Source organism: Narcine bancroftii, chromosome 6 (assembly GCF_036971445.1).
Source record: "Narcine bancroftii isolate sNarBan1 chromosome 6, sNarBan1.hap1, whole genome shotgun sequence".
Classification (NCBI taxonomy): Eukaryota; Metazoa; Chordata; class Chondrichthyes; order Torpediniformes; family Narcinidae; genus Narcine; species Narcine bancroftii.
This window is the reverse complement of record NC_091474.1, coordinates 232,310,575-232,332,756: the sequence shown is the minus strand read 5'-3', so window position 1 is coordinate 232,332,756 and position 22,182 is coordinate 232,310,575. Positions and strand designations below refer to the sequence as shown.

The 22,182-nt window shown below is 39.3% G+C and overlaps 1 protein-coding gene across 1 annotated transcript in view; it reads left to right on the top strand.

Moving 5' to 3' along the window:
• Positions 1-22,182, top strand: part of anapc1 (anaphase promoting complex subunit 1) — a 273,616-nt gene that overhangs the window by 167,493 nt on the left and 83,941 nt on the right. The window contains exons 31-33 of the mRNA XM_069887679.1: positions 5,014-5,148; positions 6,729-6,811; positions 19,432-19,510. Coding sequence (XP_069743780.1) covers positions 5,014-5,148; positions 6,729-6,811; positions 19,432-19,510 — 297 coding nt within the window. The remainder of the gene's footprint in view (positions 1-5,013; positions 5,149-6,728; positions 6,812-19,431; positions 19,511-22,182) is intronic.

The following is a 22,182-nucleotide window of genomic DNA, read 5'->3' as shown; positions in this document are numbered from 1 at the left end:
TTAAAAATTATTATAGAGCAGCACAATTAAGGTATTTATCAGATTTTTATCAGACAAGGGAAAAACCAGACTGGACTAAGATAGAACTAGATAAAATAGGGGAGAAGGTACCGGAACATATACTGAATAAGTGGGATGAAAAGCTGGTACGATATAAAAGCTCACCAGTATTGCATAATTTACTCAATATATGGAAGAAGATTCAGTTAGAAAGGAAAAAAAAACCAAATACCAAAATTATTATTGACGCAAAATAAGCTAATCCCTTTTACTATAGATAACCTTTCCTTTAGAGAATGGGAGAGAAAAGGAATTAAAAGAATAGAAAATTGTTTTTTGGGAAATAATTTATTAACATTTGAACAATTGAAGTACAAATATGGAATAACTCATGGTACAATGTTTGCATACCACCAACTGAAAGCCTACTTAAAGGATAAATTGGGAAACAGACTGAGATTACCAGAAGGAAGCAGCTTTGAATATGTGATTACAGACACAATGATAATTAAAAGATTTATAACGAACATGTACATCAAGCTGCAAGATAAGGAAAATGATGAAATAAGCTATAAACCTAAACAAAAGTGGGAAAAAGATTTAAACATAAAGATAAAAAATGAAACATGGGAAAAGTTATGTTCTGGAATGATGAAGAATATAATAAACACAAGCTTATGCATGATACAGTATAATTGGTTACACAGGTTATATATCACGCCCTAAAAGTTAAATAAATGGGATCCAACATTATCAGATAGATGTTTTCGCTGTAAGAAGGAAATGAGAACAACAGTACATGCAATTTGGGCATGTGAGAAAGTGAAAAAGTTTTGGGAAGATCTAAATCAGATATTAAATAAAATCACAAAAAGCAACATACCAAAAAATCCAGAGATCTTTCTTCTAAGTAATGTAAGAAGTAAAGAACTAGGCCTCAAACTGGAAGAAGCGCGAAAAAGATTTATTATAATAGCCTTAGCTGTAGCAAAAAAATGTATAATATCAACTTGGAAATCAGAAGAGAGCCTGAGAATACAGCAATGGTACATGGAAATGAATAAATTTTTCCATTGGAAAAAATATCATATAATTAAAAAAATTAAGTCACATTATTTGAACAAATTTGGGAACCGTACATGGAACATAACAGAGAGGGCTTGCCTCGGACCTCCACCCCCTAAAATGATAAGACAAAATGACTTGATCCAGTGTGTAAAAGTAGATGACACATTTTTCTTGTTTATTTTTCATTGTGTGATTACATTATTTAATGGTTTTATTGTATATGTTGAATGTTTATTGATTTTGGAGGGAGGTGGGAAGGGGGGAGGGAAGGTAGGGGGAAAAAAAGGGGGAGACAATGTCACTGTGTATATTTAAGAGGGAAATGTTTGTATGTATTTTGGTTGATATGGTTCACAGTGTGAAAAATAAAAAAATAATTAAAAAAAAATAAACTTTTTAATTTAGACAGACAGCACCGGAACAGGCCATTTCGGCCCGTGAGTCCATACCACCTAATTTACACACAAATGACCTACACCCATGGTACATTTAGAACGGTGGGAGGAAACTGGAGTCCCTGGGGAAAATCTATGTGAACACGGGGAGAACATACAAACTCCCTACAGACATCGTGGGATTCAAACTCCGGTTTCAATTGTCAATACTCAAAAGGCATTGCACCAACCGGGGCGGGCTATCCCTAATCATCTTGGTGTGCTGCCAAGGATTGATCTAACAAATACTTGTGTGCACAACTTGTTCTCCTTACAAAGTTTGTTTTATCATTATAATTTCTCCTTCAACTGGTACTCCATTTGAGATTTAATGGGAATTTGTAAAGCACTATCCATGATCCCTGGGACTTTTCCATTTTTGAAATCAAATCATCCAGCTTCAGAGAACAACATTCATTCATTTGAGTCTTTGCTGGGTCTTTCAAAGAATAATGAGCTTTGTCCTACTTGTATTCTGTGTGCTGTTGACACCACCAGCACTTACTGTTTCTTCTTTGGCTTGGCTTCGCGGACGAAGATTTATGGAGGGGGTAAAAGTCCACGTCAGCTGCAGGCTCGATTGTGGCTGACAAGTCCGATGCGGGACAGGCAGACACGGTTGCAGGGGAAAATTGGTTGGTTGGGGTTGGGTGTTGGGTTTTTCCTCCTTTGCCTTTTGTCAGTGAGCATTACTGTTTAATGCTCTTGAAAAGGTGTCATTGGGCTCTGACTTACAAGATTTAAACCCATTTCCTCAGGCAGACTCTTTCCAGGGGCTCATTGCATCTAATCAATTAGCCCTTTTATACACCGTGGACCTAAAGGGCTTCCAGCTCGTCACCTTTGTCAGAATTGTGGCAAATTCACTTTGCAGTCCTGAAATCTACAGTGATCCTCCTGGCTATTACCCGCTTTCCAAGTTTCACATCAGTTTACAAGGGTGATCATACACACAAGTCAAGAGAAGTGAGGAGGGAACATTTACCAAAAGGATGGAGGTGATTTGGAGAGGGTACAGAGGAGATTTACCAGGATTCTGCCTGTATTGGAGAACATGTCATATGAAGCAAGGCTGACAGAGCATGGCTTTTCTCTTTTGGAGTGATGATGGATGAGTTGGGACTTAACAGAGGTCTATAAGATTATGAGGGGGTTGGAATGGGCAGCCAGAACATTTTTCCTGTGGTGACAATGGCAAGTACCAGATGACATCTGGTGAAGGTGAGTAGAGGAATTGTCAGATATTAGTGTTTTAGTCCAAATGGTAGGTGCCTGGAATGCATTGCTGGGGTGGTGGTGGAGGATGGTACAATATTATTCACAAGACTCTTAGACAGACACATGAATATAGGAAAAATAGAGCGTTGTGAGTGTAAGATGGGGAAAGATTTGATCATTGTGGAGAGGTTTACTTAGGTTGGTACAACATAGTGGGCCAAAAGCCCTGTTTGTTCTCTGTTCTCTCATGCCTTTACTTCCCATTGAAGATCATGGCTGATCGTTTATCTCTTACACTTTTCTGTACAATCCCCATACTTGGTTTCTCTTCGTGTCCAACACAAAATTGTGGGATGAAGGGCCAGCACTGTTCTGGTAATATTCTCTGTTCTTTGAGAAATCTATAAAAGTCTCAAAGGTGGAAAGCAAAAAGGATTTGTGTACAATTTTCATTCGGTCAGGCCCTTCAGAATGTAGCTACATATACTGGCAGAAATAAGTGGGAACGCATGATAACAAGTCAATGAATTAGAATATCAACCTATGATAAAGTGACATCCTGACATTGGGCCTTCAGGGTCATCCATTGGAAAGTGTTCATTGATGAAAGAAAAGCGTTGGTAGCACTTGGAGCTCAGGCTTGCAGAACTGTCTTCATTGCAGTGAAAGTAGAGCAAGGGATGTAAATCTTCTCACTCGACGAGGTGGGGGCAAGTGATGCAGCTGTGAGCAAGTCATTTGAATTGAACCGAAGCAACAGTGTTAAGAAGTGACATTGGGTTTCTTGTTAATGAAATTGAGTAAAATATTCCAGAATATTTATGCATATATATTTTATATTCTATTTTTATGTATGTTTGTAATGATTTGGTGATGTATGAGAAATGTATAACGTGCATGTGCCCTGTGATCTGGTGAATCGATGGTTTGTCTTATTGTATATGTACGGTCCGAATCATGGGTCCTCTACCGGCACCACCTACGGCTCCTAGAACGCTTCCACCAGCGTTGTCTCCGCTCCATCCTCAACATCCATTGGAGCGCTCACACCCCTAACGTCGAGGTACTCGAGATGGCAGAGGTCGACAGCATCGAGTCCACGCTGCTGAAGATCCAGCTGCGCTGGATGGGTCACGTCTCCAGAATGGAGGACCATCGCCTTCCCAAGATCGTATTATATGGCGAGCTCTCCACTGGCCACCGTGACAGAGGTGCACCAAAGAAAAGGTACAAGGACTGCCTAAAGAAATCTCTTGGTGCCTGCCACATTGACCACCGCCAGTGGGCTGATAACGCCTCAAACCGTGCATCTTGGCGCCTCACAGTTTGGCGGGCAGCAGCCTCCTTTGAAGAAGACCGCAGAGCCCACCTCACTGACAAAAGGCAAAGGAGGAAAAACCCAACACCCAACCCCAACCAACCAATTTTCCCTTGCAACCGCTGCAATCGTGTCTGCCTGTCCCGCATCGGACTGGTCAGCCACAAACGAGCCTGCAGCTGACGTGGACTTTTTACCCCCTCCATAAATCTTCGTCCGCGAAGCCAAGCCAAAGAAGAAAGAAGAAGATATGTACGGTCAGTTGATATTGAACTTGATTTTTGAGCTTCAAAATCAACCAGCTCCTAGAAAGACTGTTGGGTGTTTTTCTATCCAAGTGCAAGTGAAGATCTGTAAGGACCCCTAAAATAGTTGATTTTCTGTTGATAACTCCTGTCAAAAATCTCGTTGAAGCTGTAGACTGAGCGTTGGGTTAGAAGGATGTCAATGCAATGATGCAAATCCTTACATGCAGACAAATACAGTAAATTGCTGGCATTTTGTACAATGGCTTCTGGGTCCAAGAAGGATAAAGCAAATGATATCAGCTTATGATCTTTGGAGATTGTGGGTTTTTTAAAAAATTTTAAAATTTAGACATACAACTCAGTAACAGGCCATTTTTGCCCCACGTGTCCGTGCCTCCCAATTTACACCCCATTAACCTTCACCCCCGGTACATTTTAAACGGTGGGAGGAAACCTGAGCCCCAGAGAAAACCCATGCAGACACTGGGAGAACAAACTCCTTACAAACAGCATGGGATTTTGGCCCCGGTCTGGCCCCGACCGCTGTAAAAGGGTTGCACTAACCGCTACGCCAACCATGTTTGTCTTCTATGTTGGAGCAGAGCTCTTGATAATGCAGATTATATGTGGTCTGCAATTGGGCTAAAAGCAACGTGATCTTTCTCTTCTTAAAGTTTTGAATTGGTCATTGCCTCTCCTTGTGGTAACATTACCTGTTGTCTTGCAGCATGGGAGCAATCTTATTGGCATGTCTGACCTGAATGTCCCAGACCAACTGTACCAGTACATGGTGGGAGGCCACAGACGAGCCCAGGCTGGAATCCTCAGAGAAAAGCATAAATCACCCAGTTATCAGATCAAGGTCTGTACTTCTGTTTTGCTTATAAATTATTGTGGATGCCATTGACAAATGTTACAAAGCCCAGATGGCACCTTTCGAGTCAGAGAGATATACAACATGGAAGCCCACTGAGTCAATCCTAGCCACCAATCATCCATTCGTATTAATTTGATACGAATCTCAATTTATTCTCCCCATATTCTCATATGCACGTGGTGGAAATTCACACTGTCACAGGGAGAACGTGCAAGCTCCACACAGACAGTTCCTGAGGTCACCATTGAATCATCGCTCTAAGATGGCAACTCCAGCCGCTGTGTCATTGTGCTGCCCCAAATCCCATGATGCAAGGTTTTTACATAAAATTAATTTAAAAATGCATGTCTTAAAATCATAAAATCCGCACGGAGACCATTCGGCACATCGTTCATATTCTGGCTCTCTAAAGAATTTACTTCATCTGATTTACTACCTTGCCCTTTTCCAGTAATACTTGAGTTTTCAAGTTTCTCTCAACGGTTGTGATGGGAAATCTGTTGCAAGAAATAATTGTAAAGCAATACATTTTAAACATTACTTTGCTCTTACCCACCCTGTGATTTTTGAGTTATTGTCAAACATTTTCCAATCACTAAAAATTTTGCTTGTCTGCTGTTTGAAAAATCTACCTCAGACAGATATTCTGTGGACCACTTTTTGTCGCAATAGAGGGAGCAGATGTTCCTCTATTTTGTGGCTGAGGTTATCTTTGTGAATCTCTTGTGCAGCCTCTCTGTCAAATAATATTACTGATAGAAGAGCTCAAAACCAAGGCCAGTCGTCTAATTGTAGCCGAGCACGTGAATGTTTAACATTGATCTCTGAACAAAATCTGGTTGATGATGTATTGGGAACACACATGAGACTGCAGATGTTGAATATTCTGGAACAAAAATACAATCTGCTGGAGGATCTAATGGGTCGAGCAGTCAACGTTTCGAGCTGGAACTCAACTTAAACTGTTGAAACCTTTCACCGGTCTTCTTGACACTTTCATAATTCTTTTTCCACTCGGTTCCTCCAGTCGGTTGATTTTTGCCTCAAAATCTGGATAATCTTTTTTTAAAAAATTGAATATTTGTCTGCTCCCCTCCCCCCCCCCCCCCCCCCACCACCAACTCCACTGTGAGATATGTGGACTATTGTTTTGGAAATGGAATTTATTTTCATTGTTATGAGGTTTATAAATTGAGTAAATGCAAACAGGCTTTTTCCTCTGCGGTTAAGTGAGGCGTGATGTAGAGGACTTGGATTCAGGTGCAAGGTGAAATGTTTAAAGGAAACATCAGGGGGAAGTTCTTCATGCAGAGTGGTGAGTGTGTGCAACAGGCCTCCAGCTGAAGTTGTGAAAGCAGGCTCAATTTTGGGACATTTAAGAAAAATCTGGATAGGTACAAGGATAGGAGGGAAATGGAGGGATGTGACCCGGGTGCAGGTTATGGGACCGGGTGGAATAATAGTTCGGCACAGACTGGATGAAAGAAGGGCCTGTTCTGTGCCATCGTGTTCTATGATTCTATGTTGCTTCTTGAAAGTCTGATTGTAATTCTGCTCTTTGACAGGAAGGGGACACTGTGAATGTGGATGTTACATGTCCTGGAGCCACTCTTGCACTAGCCTTACTCTATCTGAAAACAAACAACAGGTATGATGTGTAAATGGTAATATAACTCCAGCTCACCACAGGACTGTGATTGCATTGTGCCACAACACTAATGCTAGCCCATTGAGAGGGCTCTCCTTTCATTTCGAGATACTGAACAGCAACAGGCCCTTCCAGTCTATGAGTCTGTGCTGCCCAACTGCTCCCATGTGACCATGCTGGCGCTCCCAGAGGAAACCCTTGTGGTCACTTAGAAAAGGTGCAAACTTCTTACGAACAGCGTCGGATTTGAACCCGGGTGGCGAATGCTGTAATAGCATTATTGCTAAACACGACACCAACCTTGTCACCCTTTGTTTTTTCATGTCCCCACTCTTTCCCAATAGCCCTGCAAAATTTTCCATTTTTCAGTATTTATTCAGTTCTCTCTTAAAATCTATTATTGAGTGTGCATTGATCATTTGTTCTGTGCCACAACTATTTTTGAAAATGGATTATTTTATTTGACTTCGCTGAAATTCTGCACCTGTCCCAATTCTGACAGTGTTTTGGCCTGAGGTATTAACCCTATTCATCTTACCGCTGTTGTTGACATTTTCCAGCATGTTGTTTTTATTTAAGATTTTGAGCATTTGCAGTATTCTTTTTATTATTTTCACATCAATCCCTTTTTGTTTGCCACCATATCCATCACTTGGTTCTTGAAATATATTGTTTTGATATTCCCTCCTCTCTCAACTGATCAACAGAACTGATCAGAACCCATTGCTGATAAATCATCAACTTGCAGGATTAACTATTTTTTCCTTCTTTCCCTGTGGGTCCTTCCTGACCTTCATTTCAAACGGTTTCTGTTTACTTTTCCAGATTTCCATAGCTACCAATGCATTGCATCCTCCGTTTTACCCTAATTTCTCCTCTCATTACATTTTCAAAAACTCTTAACAGATTTTACAAAGAAAATTTTCCTTTTCTAAGTTAGCATTGACTCTGCCCAGTCTTAATATTATTTTGGAAATGACCCACCACTGCTTCATTAATCGGTTGCAGTATTTTCCCTACTATACATTGTGCCTGTTGAAACCCTCAACATCGGGACCTGGCCATTGAAGGACCACAGAAAATGCTAGAAAACAAAAATTGACCCCAAAGGTAGAACAAAGTTTAAAACAGGAAATAGGGCGGAACAGTTAGTGACACATTTACGGCGCCAGTGATTGGGACCGGGATTCAAGTCCTGCATTGTCTGTTAGGAGTTTATACTAACGACAGCAGATACAATCTTTACAGCTCCAGCAATCGGGACCAGGGTTTGAGTCCCGCGCTGTCTGTAAGGAGTTTGTACTAACGGCAGCAGATACAGTCTTTACAGCTCCAGCGATCGGGACCAGGGTTCGAGTCCTGCGCTGTCTTTAAGGAGTTTGTACTATCGGCAGAAGATACAATCTTTACAGCTCCAGCGATCAGGACCAGGGTTCGAGTCCTGCACTGTCTGTAAGGAGTTTGTACTAACGGTAGCAGATACAATCTTTACAGCTCCAGCGATTGGGACCAGGGTTCGAGTCCCGCGCTGTCTGTAAGGAGTTTGTACTAACGGCAGCAGATACAATCTTTACAGCTCCAGCGATCGGGACCAGGGTTCGAGTCCCGCGCTGTCTGTAAGGAGTTTGTACTAATGACGGCAGATTTAAACGTCCCGGACCATGGGAGTTGTTGGATCACAGAGCACCAGATAAGAGGTAAAGCAAGCTGTACTGTGGTTCTCTCGAGCTCTCTCCTTTCCTAAATAGTGGGAGTCACAATAGAATCCATGGAATTTTGGAAGATGACAATCAGTGTATCTGCTATCATTGCAGTCATCTCTTTCAAAAACCTTGTGGTGTGCTAGGTATTTATTGGATTTCAGTCTTATTAATATAACGGCACTAATTTCAACCTGATGCTCAAAACTTTCACAGTAATCAAATGCAAAAGTTGAAGATGCTGGAAATATGAAATTTAAAAAAACATACTTAGAAACATGGGTAGCATCTGGAATATTCTGAGTAGAAATAATGAATTTGAATTACAATTTCTGAGATCTTCTCTCCATAGATGTCGACTGACCTGCTGAGTATCTCCAGCATTTTCTGTTTTTTTTTTTTAATTTCTGTTCCTTTTATCCCTTCATTCTCTCCAACTTGTTTTCTTTTCAATATGTGGAAAGTTATTTTGTGTGTCTTTTACCCTAACAACTGAAGATTTAATTCCTTGATTCCCTAAAGTAAGATCCAAGGTCTGATAAATTATGAAGTGCAGTACAACTCAGATTATCCAAAATCTGATTCCTAATTTATCTGGAATGTTTAAAACATTTTAGATAAATGAGGATATCTGAAATAAATCAGAAATCCTCATTTATCCAAAATTTTTTCGGAGCCAAGCTGACCGGGGACAAGGCTTCCGGCAGCAGAGAGGACCTTGGGCTCCCAGCAAGAGCAGAAACATAGAGCTCCCGGCAGGAGCAGGGCCTCAGTGGGGAAGTGTCAGTGATGAGCAGTGGCCAGCATTTTTTTTGGTGAGAATTAAACATTATTTTAATGCTTAAAAAGCCTTCCCTTGTTGTTTGTTGGTGTTTAAACACTGTTACAAGTGACTTGCTTTTGCTACTGGCTGCTTTTAAAAAATGACCAGTCCTCCAAAAATAAACATTTATCTAACCATTTTGGATAATCAGAGATCACAAGATTCACAAGACAAAGGAACAAAAGCAGACCACTGGGCCCATCGAGTCTGTTCTGTAAATCTACACTGAGGAACTCTACACTAGTTCTAATTTCCGGCCTTTTCCCCATATCCCTTGATGCCCTCACTCATGAGATACTATTCTATTTCTTGTTTAAATGCTCCCAGTGATCTGGCTTCCACTGCTGTATGCGGCAGCAAGTTCCACAGATCCACGACCCTTTAGCTAAAGAAGTTCTTCCTAATCTCTGTTTTAAATGGATAACTTCTAATTTTCAGACTATGGCCCCTTGTCCTCGATTCACCCACATCTTACCTGCAGCCACTCTATCTAAACCTTTCAAAATACGAAATGTCTCTATGAGATCTCCTCTCACTCTCCTATACTCCAATGAATACAACCCAAGAGCTGTCAAACGCTCCTCGAACGTTAGCCCCTGCATTCTAGGAATCATTCTAGTAAATATCCTCTGCACTCTCTCCAACAACATCACAACCTTTCTTAGATAGGGGGCCCAAAACTCCACCCAGTCCTCGAGATCGGGTCTCACCAGTGCACCAAGGAGCCTCATGGAGAACCCATTTACTGTATCTATTTGAAATAGTTCATTCATTCAATTCATGTCTGATTTGTGATCTTCCTCCTTCTACCTTCCCTTAACTCCATATATCTTAATAAACTTAACATAAATTTATAAGTTCCTGATTTAAAATTAAAAATCACTATGCTGTCAGCAGACATAAGGAGTTTAGAAGGGTTAAGGATGATTTGATTGCACTTTTAAAAGATATTAGGATAGATATATTGATAGGAAAGAGCCTGCAAATGGGACTAACTCAAGATGGCACCTTGGTTAGCATTGTAAAGTTGCGCTGAGGGGGCCTGCTTCTGTGCTTTGAGGGTGGATGAGGAGAGGATGTTTCCTCATGGGAGAATCTAGAACTGGAGGTCACCTTTTAGAAATAAGAAATCACACAGTTAAAATGGAGATGAGAGCTTTTTGGAACCTATCTTCAAAGTGGAAACCAAGATCTTGAACTTTTTTAAGATAATGACAGATAGAAATTTGATCACTAAAGAAATGCAAGTTTACTGGGGGAGGAATATCCCACCCCGTTAAGTCCCATATGAATTGTGTTTGTTTCAATTCAATGAGACCCCTACTCTGAAGAGAATAGGCCAGTCAGATTAACCTCTCTTTCAAGAAACTCGCCATGCTAGGAATCAATTCTTTACATTCCATCTTTTCTTTTCCAAATATTCCAGGACCCTCCTCCACAGATCTTCATAAGATATAGGAGCTGAAATAGGCCCATTGAGTCTGCTCTGCCGTTCTAATCTTGAGTTGATCCATCATCCCACTGCCTTGGCTTTCTCCTTGTAATCATTGACCCCCCCCCGACTAATCAAATAGTTGTCAATCTCTGCCTTAAGTACGTCCAGTGACCTCGCTTCCACAGTCACCTGTGGCAACAAGTTCCACAGACTCATGACCCTCTGACTAGAGACATTTTTCCGCATCTCTTTTTGCATTGAAGGCGAATCTACAAATTTCCTTTGTAATTGCTTGCTGTAGCTGCTTAGTAACGTTTACCAAAATGTCTCGCTCTCTCGCAACAACAACACTTAACTCTCTCACCATTGAAAATATCTTCTGCTTTTCTATGTTTTCTACCAAAGTACACCATTTTCTGCATGGTGTTCCATCTTTCCTGTCCTCACCCATTCATTTTGCCTATCCACACTGCCCTGAACCCTTTCTGCATATCATAATTCACACCACCTCCATCATTCTCTGTTTCTCCCCCCCCCCCCCACCAAAATAAACTTGGTTTCATTCTCCAGATTCACATTTAATTTCAGATGCCTGTGAAATGTCAGAGTGGACAAGGTCTAACTGAATATTAGATCAGAAAGAGTAATCCTTGCTTGTTCGGTGTCTATGCAGTGATTTGTTAATTTAAGCTGACCTTCAAAAGTAAGCATCATGTTAAGAATTAACTGCTTGATTACAAAACTATCATGAACAGTGATGAACTGCGCCAGTTTTACGAGTCCCAGATTTCTTCAGTAGTCTGAAATTTAGGCAGAGAGATAAACAGGGTATGGGCAGCCCGGTAGTGCAATGCGACCCGGGTTCAAATCTGCCGCTGTCTGTAAGAAGTTTGTATGGTCTCCTCGTGTACGCATGTGTTTCCTCCGGGTGCATCAGTTTCCTCCCACATGCCAAAAATGTATGTCAGTGGGTTAATTGGGTGTTACGGGTTGGAAAGGTCTGTTACTGCGCTGAATCTCTAAATTAAAATAATATTTTACAATTAGAGGTTGTGTCTCTTCAAGTTGTATGGCCAAGATCACTCCATAACTTCACGATGTGTCTGAATCTTTGAATCTAACCAAGGCAACAGCAGGTTTAATTTTCTCCAACTCCACCTGCGTTCTCTTCCTTCCTCCTCCTCCATGCTCACTCTGAACTCTTGGTGCTTCTGCTAATGGTAGTGTGTGGGTCACCTACAACAAAAGCTTCAGTTGCTCACCTAGGCTTTTCTGACAGTTATTCCCAAGCTCCAGTCACAACACTCAGGGCAAGGGTGGCAGAGGCATGAGAATATCACCCCAGTGGTCCCTCCAAGACATGAATCATCCTGTTTCCACTTCATTGCTGGGACATCCCACCAAGAACTGGTTGACCGTTTTGGTTTTGTGTGCCCGATGGAGATGTGGGGGGGCTGGTAGTCATGGTGGGGAGCTGGCTGATGGAGGACCTCAGTTTTCTTCAGGCTGACTTCCAGGCCAAACATTTTGGCAGTTTCCGCAAAGCAGGACGTCAAGCGCTGAAGAGCTGGCTCTGAATAAGCAACTAAAGCGGCATCGTCTGCAAAGAGTAGTTCACGGACAAGTTTCTCTTGTGTCTTGGTGTGAGCTTGCAGGCGCCTCAGATTGAAGAGACTGCCATCCGTGCGGTACCGGATGTAAACAGCGTCTTCATTGTTGGGGTCTTTCATGGCTTGGTTCAGCATCATGCTGAAGAAGATTGAAAAGAGGGTTGGTGCGAGAACACAGCCTTGCTTCACGCCATTGTTAATGGAGAAGGGTTCAGAGAGCTCATTGCTGTATCTGACCCGATCTTGTTGGTTTTCGTGCAGTTGGATAATCATGTTGAGGAACTTTGGGGGACATCCGATGCGCTCTAGTATTTGCCAAAGCCCTTTCCTGCTCACGGTGTCGAAGGCTTTGGTGAGGTCAACAAAGGTGATGTAGAGTCCTTTGTTTTGTTCTCTGCACTTTTCTTGGAGCTGTCTGAGGGCAAAGACCATGTCAGTAGTTCCTCTGTTTGCGCGAAAGCCGCACTGTGATTCTGGGAGAATATTCTCGGCGATACTAGGTATTATTCTATTTAGTAGAATCCTAGTGAAGATTTTGCCTGCAATGGAGAGCAACGTGATTCCCCTGTAGTTTGAGCAGTCTGATTTCTCGCCTTTGTTTTTGTACAGGGTGATGATGGTGGCATCACGAAGATCCTGAGGCAGTTTTCCTTGGTCCCAACAAAGCTTGAAAAACTCATGCAGTTTGGCATGCAGAGTTTTGCCGCCAGCCTTCCAGACCTCTGGGGGGATTCATATAGATGGAGGTTAAATTCCATGCTACTTAAAAGACAGGAATTTAGGGAGTTTATTGAATGCCAAATTAAAACATATTTTGAAATAAACACATGATCAGTGAAAGACAAATTTACATTATGGGACGCAATGAAAGCCTTCATTAGAGGGCAGATAATAAGTTATGTAACTAAGATGAAAAAGGATTACAATTGGGAAATAGAGCAGTTGGAAAAGGAGATAGTAAGTACAGAAAAGGAATTAGTAAAAAGGGATGATATAACGAAAAGGAGAGAAGTGGCGGACAAAAAAATTAAATACGAAACATTACAAACATACAAGGTGGAGAAGAACATAATGAAAACAAAGCAAAAGTATTACGAACTGGGAGAAAAAAAACACATAAAATATTAGCCTGGCAACTTAAAACAGAACAAGCTAAAAGAACTGTATTGGCATCAAGGAAAAAGGACAAACAAATTACATTTAACCCAACGGAGATCAACGAAAACTTCTGGGAATTCTACGAACAACTATATCAAACTGAAAACGAAAGGAAAGAAGACAAAATAGATGAAATTCTAACTAAAATTGAACTACCAAAATTGCAAACAGAGGAGCAAAACAGATTAATAAAACCATTTGAAATAGAAGAAATACAGGAGATATTAAAAAAACTACCAAACAATAAAACACCAGGAGAGGATGGATTCCCAATAGAATTCTATAAAACATTTAAAGAGTTATTAATTCCTCCTCTCCTCAAAGTAATGAACCAGATTGAAGAAACACAAAACTTGCCAGATTGATGTAAGACAGCAATAATTACAGTAATACCAAAGACAGGGAAGTAAGTATCCATTAATACCACCATCGTATAGACCATATCTCTACTCAACACAGATTGTAAGATAATAGCTAAAGTATTAGCAAACAGATTTGCTAACTGTGTACCAAAAATAGTAAAAGTAGATCAAACTGGATTTATTAAGAAAAGACGAACAATGGACAATATCTGTAAGTTCATTAACTTAATCCACGCAGTACAAGGAAACAAGACGCCAACAGTGGCGGTTGCCTTAGACGCAGAGAAAGCCTTTGACAGAGTAGAATGGAATTATTTATTCAAAGTACTACAGAGGTTCAACCTACCAGAGAAATATATTAATTGGATTAAAGCATTATATAAGGGACCATTGGCGAAGGTGACAGTAAATGGATATATATCAAGCCAATTTAAATTAAGTAGGTCAACTAGGCACTATCTCCCTCACTGTTCGCGTTAGCTATTGAACCATTGGCAGAACTGATAAGAACAGAAAATAAAATAAGGGGGATAAAAATAAAAGAGAAGGAATATAAAATCAGTCTATTTGCAGATGACGTCATAGTATACTTAACAGAACCAGAATTATCAATAAAAGAATTACATAAGAAATTGAAGGACTATGGAGAAGTATCGGGGTATAAGATCAACGCAAATAAAAGTGAACCGATGCCATTGAATAATGCGGATTTCACAAAGTTTAAGAAAGAATCACCATTTAAATGGCAAACACAAGCAATTCGATACCAAGGTACTAGACTAGATAATAATCTAGGCCATCTATACAAATTAAATTATCAGCCATTAATGAAGAAATTACAAGATGACTTAGAACATTGGAAAGATTTACCACTAACACTGATAGGAAGGGTAAATTGCATTAAAATGAATATCTTCCCAAGGATACAATACCTATTCCAATCGTTACCAGTTCACTTAACAGAGAAATTCTTCAATGAGCTAAAGAAAATAATAAGGAAATTCTTATGGAAAGGTGGGAAACCGAGGATAGCACTAGATAAATTAACAGAATGGTACAAACAAGGAGGCTTACAACTACCAAACTTTAAGAATTATTATAGAGCAGCACAATTAAGATACCTATCAGATTTTTATCAAACAAGGGAAAAACCAGATTGGACCAGATTAGAACTAGATAAAATAGGGGAGAATATACATGAATATATACTATATAAGTGGGATGAAAAGCTGGTGCAACATAGGAATTCACCAGTACTGCACCATCTGCTCAACATTTGGAAGAAGATTCATGTCGAAAGGAAAAAAAACAAATGATCAGCTACCAAAATAATATTTTTTTTTTAATTTTTTATTTTTTTTTTAAATTTTTTATTTTTCACACTATGAACCATACTGACCAAAATACACACAAACATTTCCCTCTTCAATATACACAGTGTTATTTTCTACCAAAATTAATATTGACGCAAAATCAACTAATCCCCTTCGCAATAGATAACCTTTCCTTTAGAGAATGGGAGAGAAAAGGGATCAAAAGAATAGAAAATTGTTTTTCGGGAAATAAATTATTATCTTTTGAACAAATGAAATGCAAATATAATATAACTCACAGTACAATGTTTGCATACCACCAACTGAAAACCTACTTGAAGGACAAATTGGGAAGCAGGCTGAGGTTACCAGAAGGAAGCAGTTTTGAATATGTGATTACAGACACAATGATAATTAAAAGATTTATAACAAACATGTACATCAAATTGCAAGAGAAAGAGAACGAGGAAATAAGCTGTAAACCCAAACAAAAGTGGGAACAAGATCTAAACATAAAGATAAAGAATGAAACATGGGAAAAGCTATGGTCTGGAACTATGAGAAATACAATAAACACAAGGTTACGCATGATACAATATAATTGGTTACACAGACTATATATCATGCCCCAAAAGTTAAATAAATGGGACCCAACAGTATCAGATAAATGTTTTTGCTGTAAGGAGGAAACGCGAACAACATTACATGCAATTTGGGCATGTGAGAAAGTGAAAAAGTTTTGGGAAGATCTAAATCAGGTATTAAATAAAATCACAAAAAGCAACATACAAAAAATCCAGAGATCTTTCTTCTAAGTAATATAAGAAGTAAAGAACTTGGCCTCAATTTGGATAGAACACAAAAAAGATTTATTATGATAGCTTTAGCTAAAGCAAAAAAATGTATTATGTCAACCTGGAAATCAGAAGAGAGCCTGAGAGTACAGCAATGGTACATAGAAATTAATAAATGTATTCCATTGGAAAAAATAACATATAATTTAAGAAATAACATCATAGTATTCGAACAAATTTGGGAACTGTACATGGAATACAACAGAGAAATCCTACCTCGGACCTCCACCACCTAAAATGACAGAATGAGAAGAAGACGAAATGAACTGACCCAGTGTGTAAAAGTAGATGACACAATTTTCTTGTTTATTTTCATTGTGTGATGACATTGTTTAATGGGTTTAATGTATCATATATGTTGAACATTGAGTGGGTGGGGAGGGGGGTGGGAAGGAGGGAGGGGGGGAAGAGAAGAAAATGACACTGTATATTCAAGAGGGAAATGTTTATGTGTATTTTGGTCAATATGGTTCATAGTGTGAAAAATTTTTAAAAACTAGATAGGGATGACCACTATCCCCCTCATTTATCGCCTTAGCAATAGAACCTTTGGCAGAACTAATAAGAATAGAAAATAAAATAGAAGGGATAAAAATAAAGGAGAAGGAGTATAAAATCAGCTTATTTTCAGATGACATCATAGTATACTTAACAGAACCAGAGGTATCAGTAAAAGATAAATGGCAAGCACAAGCAATCCAATACCTAGGGATCAGGTTAGATAATAACTTAAGCCACTTGTACAAACTAAATTATCAGCCACTAATAAAGTTATTGCAGGAAGACTTAGAACATTGGAAAGAATTATCGCTAACGTTGATAAGGAGGGTAAACTGCATTAAAATGAACATGTTCCCAAGGATACAATACTTATTTCAAACGTTACCAATTCCTTTAACAGAAAAATTCTTTAAGGAACTAAAGAGAATAATAAGGAAATTCTTGTGGAAAGGGAGGAATCCAAGGATAGCGTTAGATAAATTAGCAGAGAGGTAAAATCAAGGTGGTTTGCAGTTACTAAATTTAAGAAATTATTATAGAGCCGCACAATTGAGGTATTTATCAGATTTTTACCAGACAAGGGAAAAACAAGACTGGACTAAGATAGAACTGGATAAAATAGGGGAAAAGGTACCGGAACAAATACTTTATAAGTGGGTTGAAAAGCTGGTGCAATATAAAAACTCACCAGTAATGTATCATTTACTTAATACATGGAAGAAGATTCACTTAGAAAGGAAAAAAAAGAATTATCAAATACCAAAATTACTATTGATGCAAAATCCGCTAATCCCTTTTACAATAGACAAACTTTCCTTTAGAGAATGGGAGAGAAAAGGAATCAAAAGAATAGAAAATTGGTTTTTGGGAAATAATTTATTAACATTTGAACAGTTGAAGTACAAATATGGAATAACTCATGGTACAATGTTTGCATATCATCAATTGAAAGCTTATTTAAAGGATAAATTTGGAAACAGCTTGAGATGGCCAGAAGGAAGCAGCTTTGAATATGTGATTACAGACACAATGATAATTAAAAGATTTATAATCAACATGTACATTAAGCTGCAAGATAAGGAAAATGACATAAACTATAAACCTAAGCAGAAGTGGGAAAAGGATCTAAACATAAAGATAAAAAATGAAGTATGGGAAAAGTTCTGTTCTGGAACGATGAAGAATACAATAAAAACAAGGTTATGTATGATACAGTATAATTGGTTACACAGGGTATATTATCAAAAATTTTAAAAATGTGATTCAACATTATCAGATAGATGTTTTCACTGTAAGAAGGAAATGGGAACAACATTACATGCAACTTGGGCATGTACGAAAGTAAATACGTTTTGGGAAGAATTAAATTCTTCTTTCATTGGCTTGGCTTCGCGGACGAAGATTTATGGAGGGGGTAAATGTCCACGTCAGCTGCAGGCTCGTTTGTGGCTGACAAGTCCGATGCGGGACAGGCAGACACGGTTGCAGCGGTTGCAGGGGAAAATTGGTTGGGTGTTGGGTTTTTCCTCCTTTGCCTTTAAAATTACAAAAAATAACATACCAAAAAAAACCAGAGATATTTCTTTTAAGTTAAAATAGGAAGTAGAGAATTAGGCCTCAAATTGGATTAAAAAAATTCATTATGATAGCCTTAACGATAGCAAAAAAATGTATAATGTCAACTTGGGAAATGGAAGAGAGCCTGAGTATACAGGAATGGTACATGGAAATGAATAAATGTATTCCATTGGAAAAAAATAACATATAATTTAAAAATTAAAGTCACAATGTTCGAACAAATTAGGGAACCATACATGGAACATATCAGAGAGAGCTTGCCTATGACCTCCATCCCCTAAAATGAGAATGAAAATGATAAGAAGACAAAATGACTAGATTCAGTGTGTAATAAATAGATGACGCATTTTTCTTGTTTATTTTCCTTTGTGTGAAGATATTGTTTTATGGTTTTATTGTACTGTACATGTTGAATATTTATAGTTTTTGGAGGGGGGTGGGTAGAAAAGAGGGGGAAAAAGGGGGAGAAAAGACCACAGTGTAAATTTAATGAGAAACGTTTGTACATATTTTGGTTGATATGGTTCATAGTGTGAAAAATAAAAAAATATTTAAAAAAAAAAAAGAAGGATATCCCAGATGTCCTGGAATGGGAAGCCTCATCCTGGAGCAGTTGGGGTGGAGGCGGAGGAATTAAGAGAAAGCAGATAGAATAGAAAGTCTCATCCTTAAAGTGTGGTATCACCAACTTCTTGTACCATTGCAGCATGACACCCAAACTCCTCTGTTCGATGCCCTTACCGGCAAGTGTGTCCACCACTGCCTTCATTACACTGTCTACCTGCATTACCACTTTCAGGGAACTATGCACCCCCCAGGCCGCCCTGTTGTGGTAAGGTTCAGCACCAGTAGAGCAGCCTTCTGTGATCACTTGCGCAGAAGCTGCACTTGAGTGCTGGTGAATCTTGGACATTTTCATAAAGGTGCCTGAGCCTTGGATATCTTCAACAATGCCTGGGCACAATTGCGCAAGGTCTTGAGGAAGACCTACAGCAAATTGTTACAGATCATCACATGATAGAAATGGTCAGTGATCAACAGTGTCTGGAAAGAGAAACAAAGTTACCTTTGTGTGTGGATGACCTTTCTATATTAACCTGAAGCATGAACTCAGTTTCTCCCTTCAAATCTGCTGAACATTTCCAACATTTTATCTTTGTTATGTTACAGTGATAATTTCTGCTCTGTGAACTTCCAACACCCTTGGTAAATCTTTACGATTTTGACAAATGTTGCTTCTGCAGTACGTACCATGGAATAACTATCCTCTCTCCTGTGTTGCATAGATCAATTGCAGACTGGCTTCGAGCCCCAGACACTCAGTACTTGTTGGACTTTGTGAAGCCTGAATTTCTTCTAATGCGGGTGAGTAATAAATGTGAAAAAGCAAATGTGATGCAAATTCTTGCGTTAATGCGGTTTGCCCAAATATGTTCTCATATAATTGAACTGCAATCGATGTAGACAAATTTTATATTTGGACGAAATTGCTGACCGCGGTAGAACATACTGAACAGATAAAGGGTTGAAATTTTAAGGATGTATATTTGATAAGCTTCTTGATAAGGTGCGACCAAATACAATTGCACATGATGTTAAAGAGAAATTAATGATAAAGAGTTTATTGTCTTTTACATTGTGCAATGTACATATACTCCAAAATTCTTACTTGCTGCAGCCGAACATGTTTTTTTTTCAGAAATACAGCACAGTAACAGGCCATTTCAGCCCACGAGTCCGTGCCGCCCAATTTACACCCAATTAACCTACACCCCTAATATGTTTTGAATGGGGGAGAAAGCCAGAGACCCCGTGGAAAACCCACGCAGACTCGGGGAGAATTTACAAACTCTTTACAGACAGCTATGTTTGCGAAAAATAACTAAACTAGTATACTTTAAATGAAATTAAAAAGATATAATAAATACAACAGACAAAATAAAAGTTCACAGTTCCCGTATTCAACATTGAAAGTGGCTTTACAATAACGTAGATAGTTTCTGGTGTGGAAGATGTGGGTGACGCAGTTAGCCTCGCGGTTAGCACAATGCTGTTACAGCGCCAGTGACTGGGACCAGGGTTTGAATCCCACGCTATCTGTAAAGAGTTTGTACATTCTCCCCGTGTCTGCAAGGGTTTTCTCCGGGTGCTCCGGTTTCCTACCACCGTTCAAAAACGTACTGGAGGTTGTAAGTCAATTGGGTGTAATTAGGCGGCATGAGCTCGTGGGCCGAAATGGCCGGTTGCCGTGCTGTATGTCTAAATTTAAAATTATTAGTGTAACAAGGAGAGGTTCAAGAGCCTGCTAGTTGTTGGTAAGAAACTATTCATGAACGTAGAGGTGCTGGTCTTCACCTTCTGACCAAAGGTAGCAGTGAGAAGAATTTGTGACCATGGTAATGGGGGTCCTGTGTGAAGTTGGCTGCTTTCTTTTTTTTTTCTTTTCTTTTTTTTTAAATGTTTTATTTTTCACACCATAAATCACATTAGCCATGATATACACTTTTTCTTTTTCACACATATACAGTGACTTTTTCTCCTCCCAAGCCACCCCCCACCCACCCCCTCTCATCCATTTTAGGTATACAATCTAGGTTGCATTAAGCCAGTCAGACAATGTTGTCATTCAACAAAAATACACCAGAAATTCTACTGAGTCCATTCTTTTCTTTCCTTCTCCTTCCATCAACTTAGGTAATGTTTGTTCCCGGTAGGTTTTCGCTATTGTATTTAATGTAAGGCTCCCATACTTGTTCGAATATTTCAATATTATTTCTTAAACTATATGTTATTTTTTCTAATGGAATACATTTAATCATTTCTATATACCATTGTTGTATTTTCAAATTATCTTCCAATTTCCAGGTTGACATAATACATTTTTTTGCTACGGCTAGGGCTATCTTAACAAATCTTTTTTGTGCATCCTCCAAATCAATTCCGAATTCTTTGTTTTTTATGTTACTTAGGAGAAAGATCTCTGGATTCTTTGGTATATTGTTTTCTGTTATTTTATTTAATATCTGATTGAAATCATCCCAAAATTTTTCTACTCTCTCACATGTCCAGATTTCATGAATTGTTGTTCCCATTTCTTTTTTACATCGAAAACATCTATCAGATACTGTTGGGTCCCATTTATTTAACTTTTGCGGTGTAATGAAGTTGGCTGCTTTCTTGAGGCAATACCTCACATTAATGCCTTCAGTCAAATGGGAGGTCAGAGCCTGAATTGGACTGGCAATGTTTGGTACCTTCAACTGCATTCCTGGGCACTTGCATGACCTAACCAGGCATGATGCAAACAGTCAGTATACTTTCCACAGTGCATCTCTAGTAGTTTGATAGGGTATTTGACGACATGTTAAATCTCCACAGACTTGCCTGTATAATTTAAATCAATGGAAATCTGGGACAGAAAGAGAAAACCTGGGACAAATGGCCTGGTTTTGGCTTGTCTTATTTGTGTACCTTCAGCCTGTGCTGGAACCTCTTGTTTTGGTCCATAGGAAATGATTCAGATGCAAGACCTTGAGGAATGTCTTTGAGTTTGGTCAATGATACCAGCTTGTCAGCAATAATATTAAGCATGTGATGGAATGTGCAAGGGGGATGTTAACAATTTGTTCTGCAGAGTGCAGTTATTGAGGATTGGTGACAACACCTCCATCATTATAATCCCAAGCCCCAGCAGGCTGTGTTCTCAGCCCCTTACTCCATACCTAATAACTACTTTGTAGATGAAAAAGTCATCTAACCTTGTACGTGACAAACAAGTTCTCAGGTGTCATCTCTACAATGAGCCAAATCTCAAACCATGAGATGGAGTACAAGAAGGAGAAAGAAGGCCCAGTGGCATGGTGTCTTGACAATCACCTCTCCCTCAATGTCAGCAGCATGAAGAAGCTGGTCATGGACCTCAGGAAGTCAGGTGGAGCACACATCCCTGTTGAAGTCTATGGTGTTGAGGTAGAGCTTCAAGTTTTTAATTTTCGCCAACAATCTGTCCTGCACCAATCATATTGACGCTACGGCCA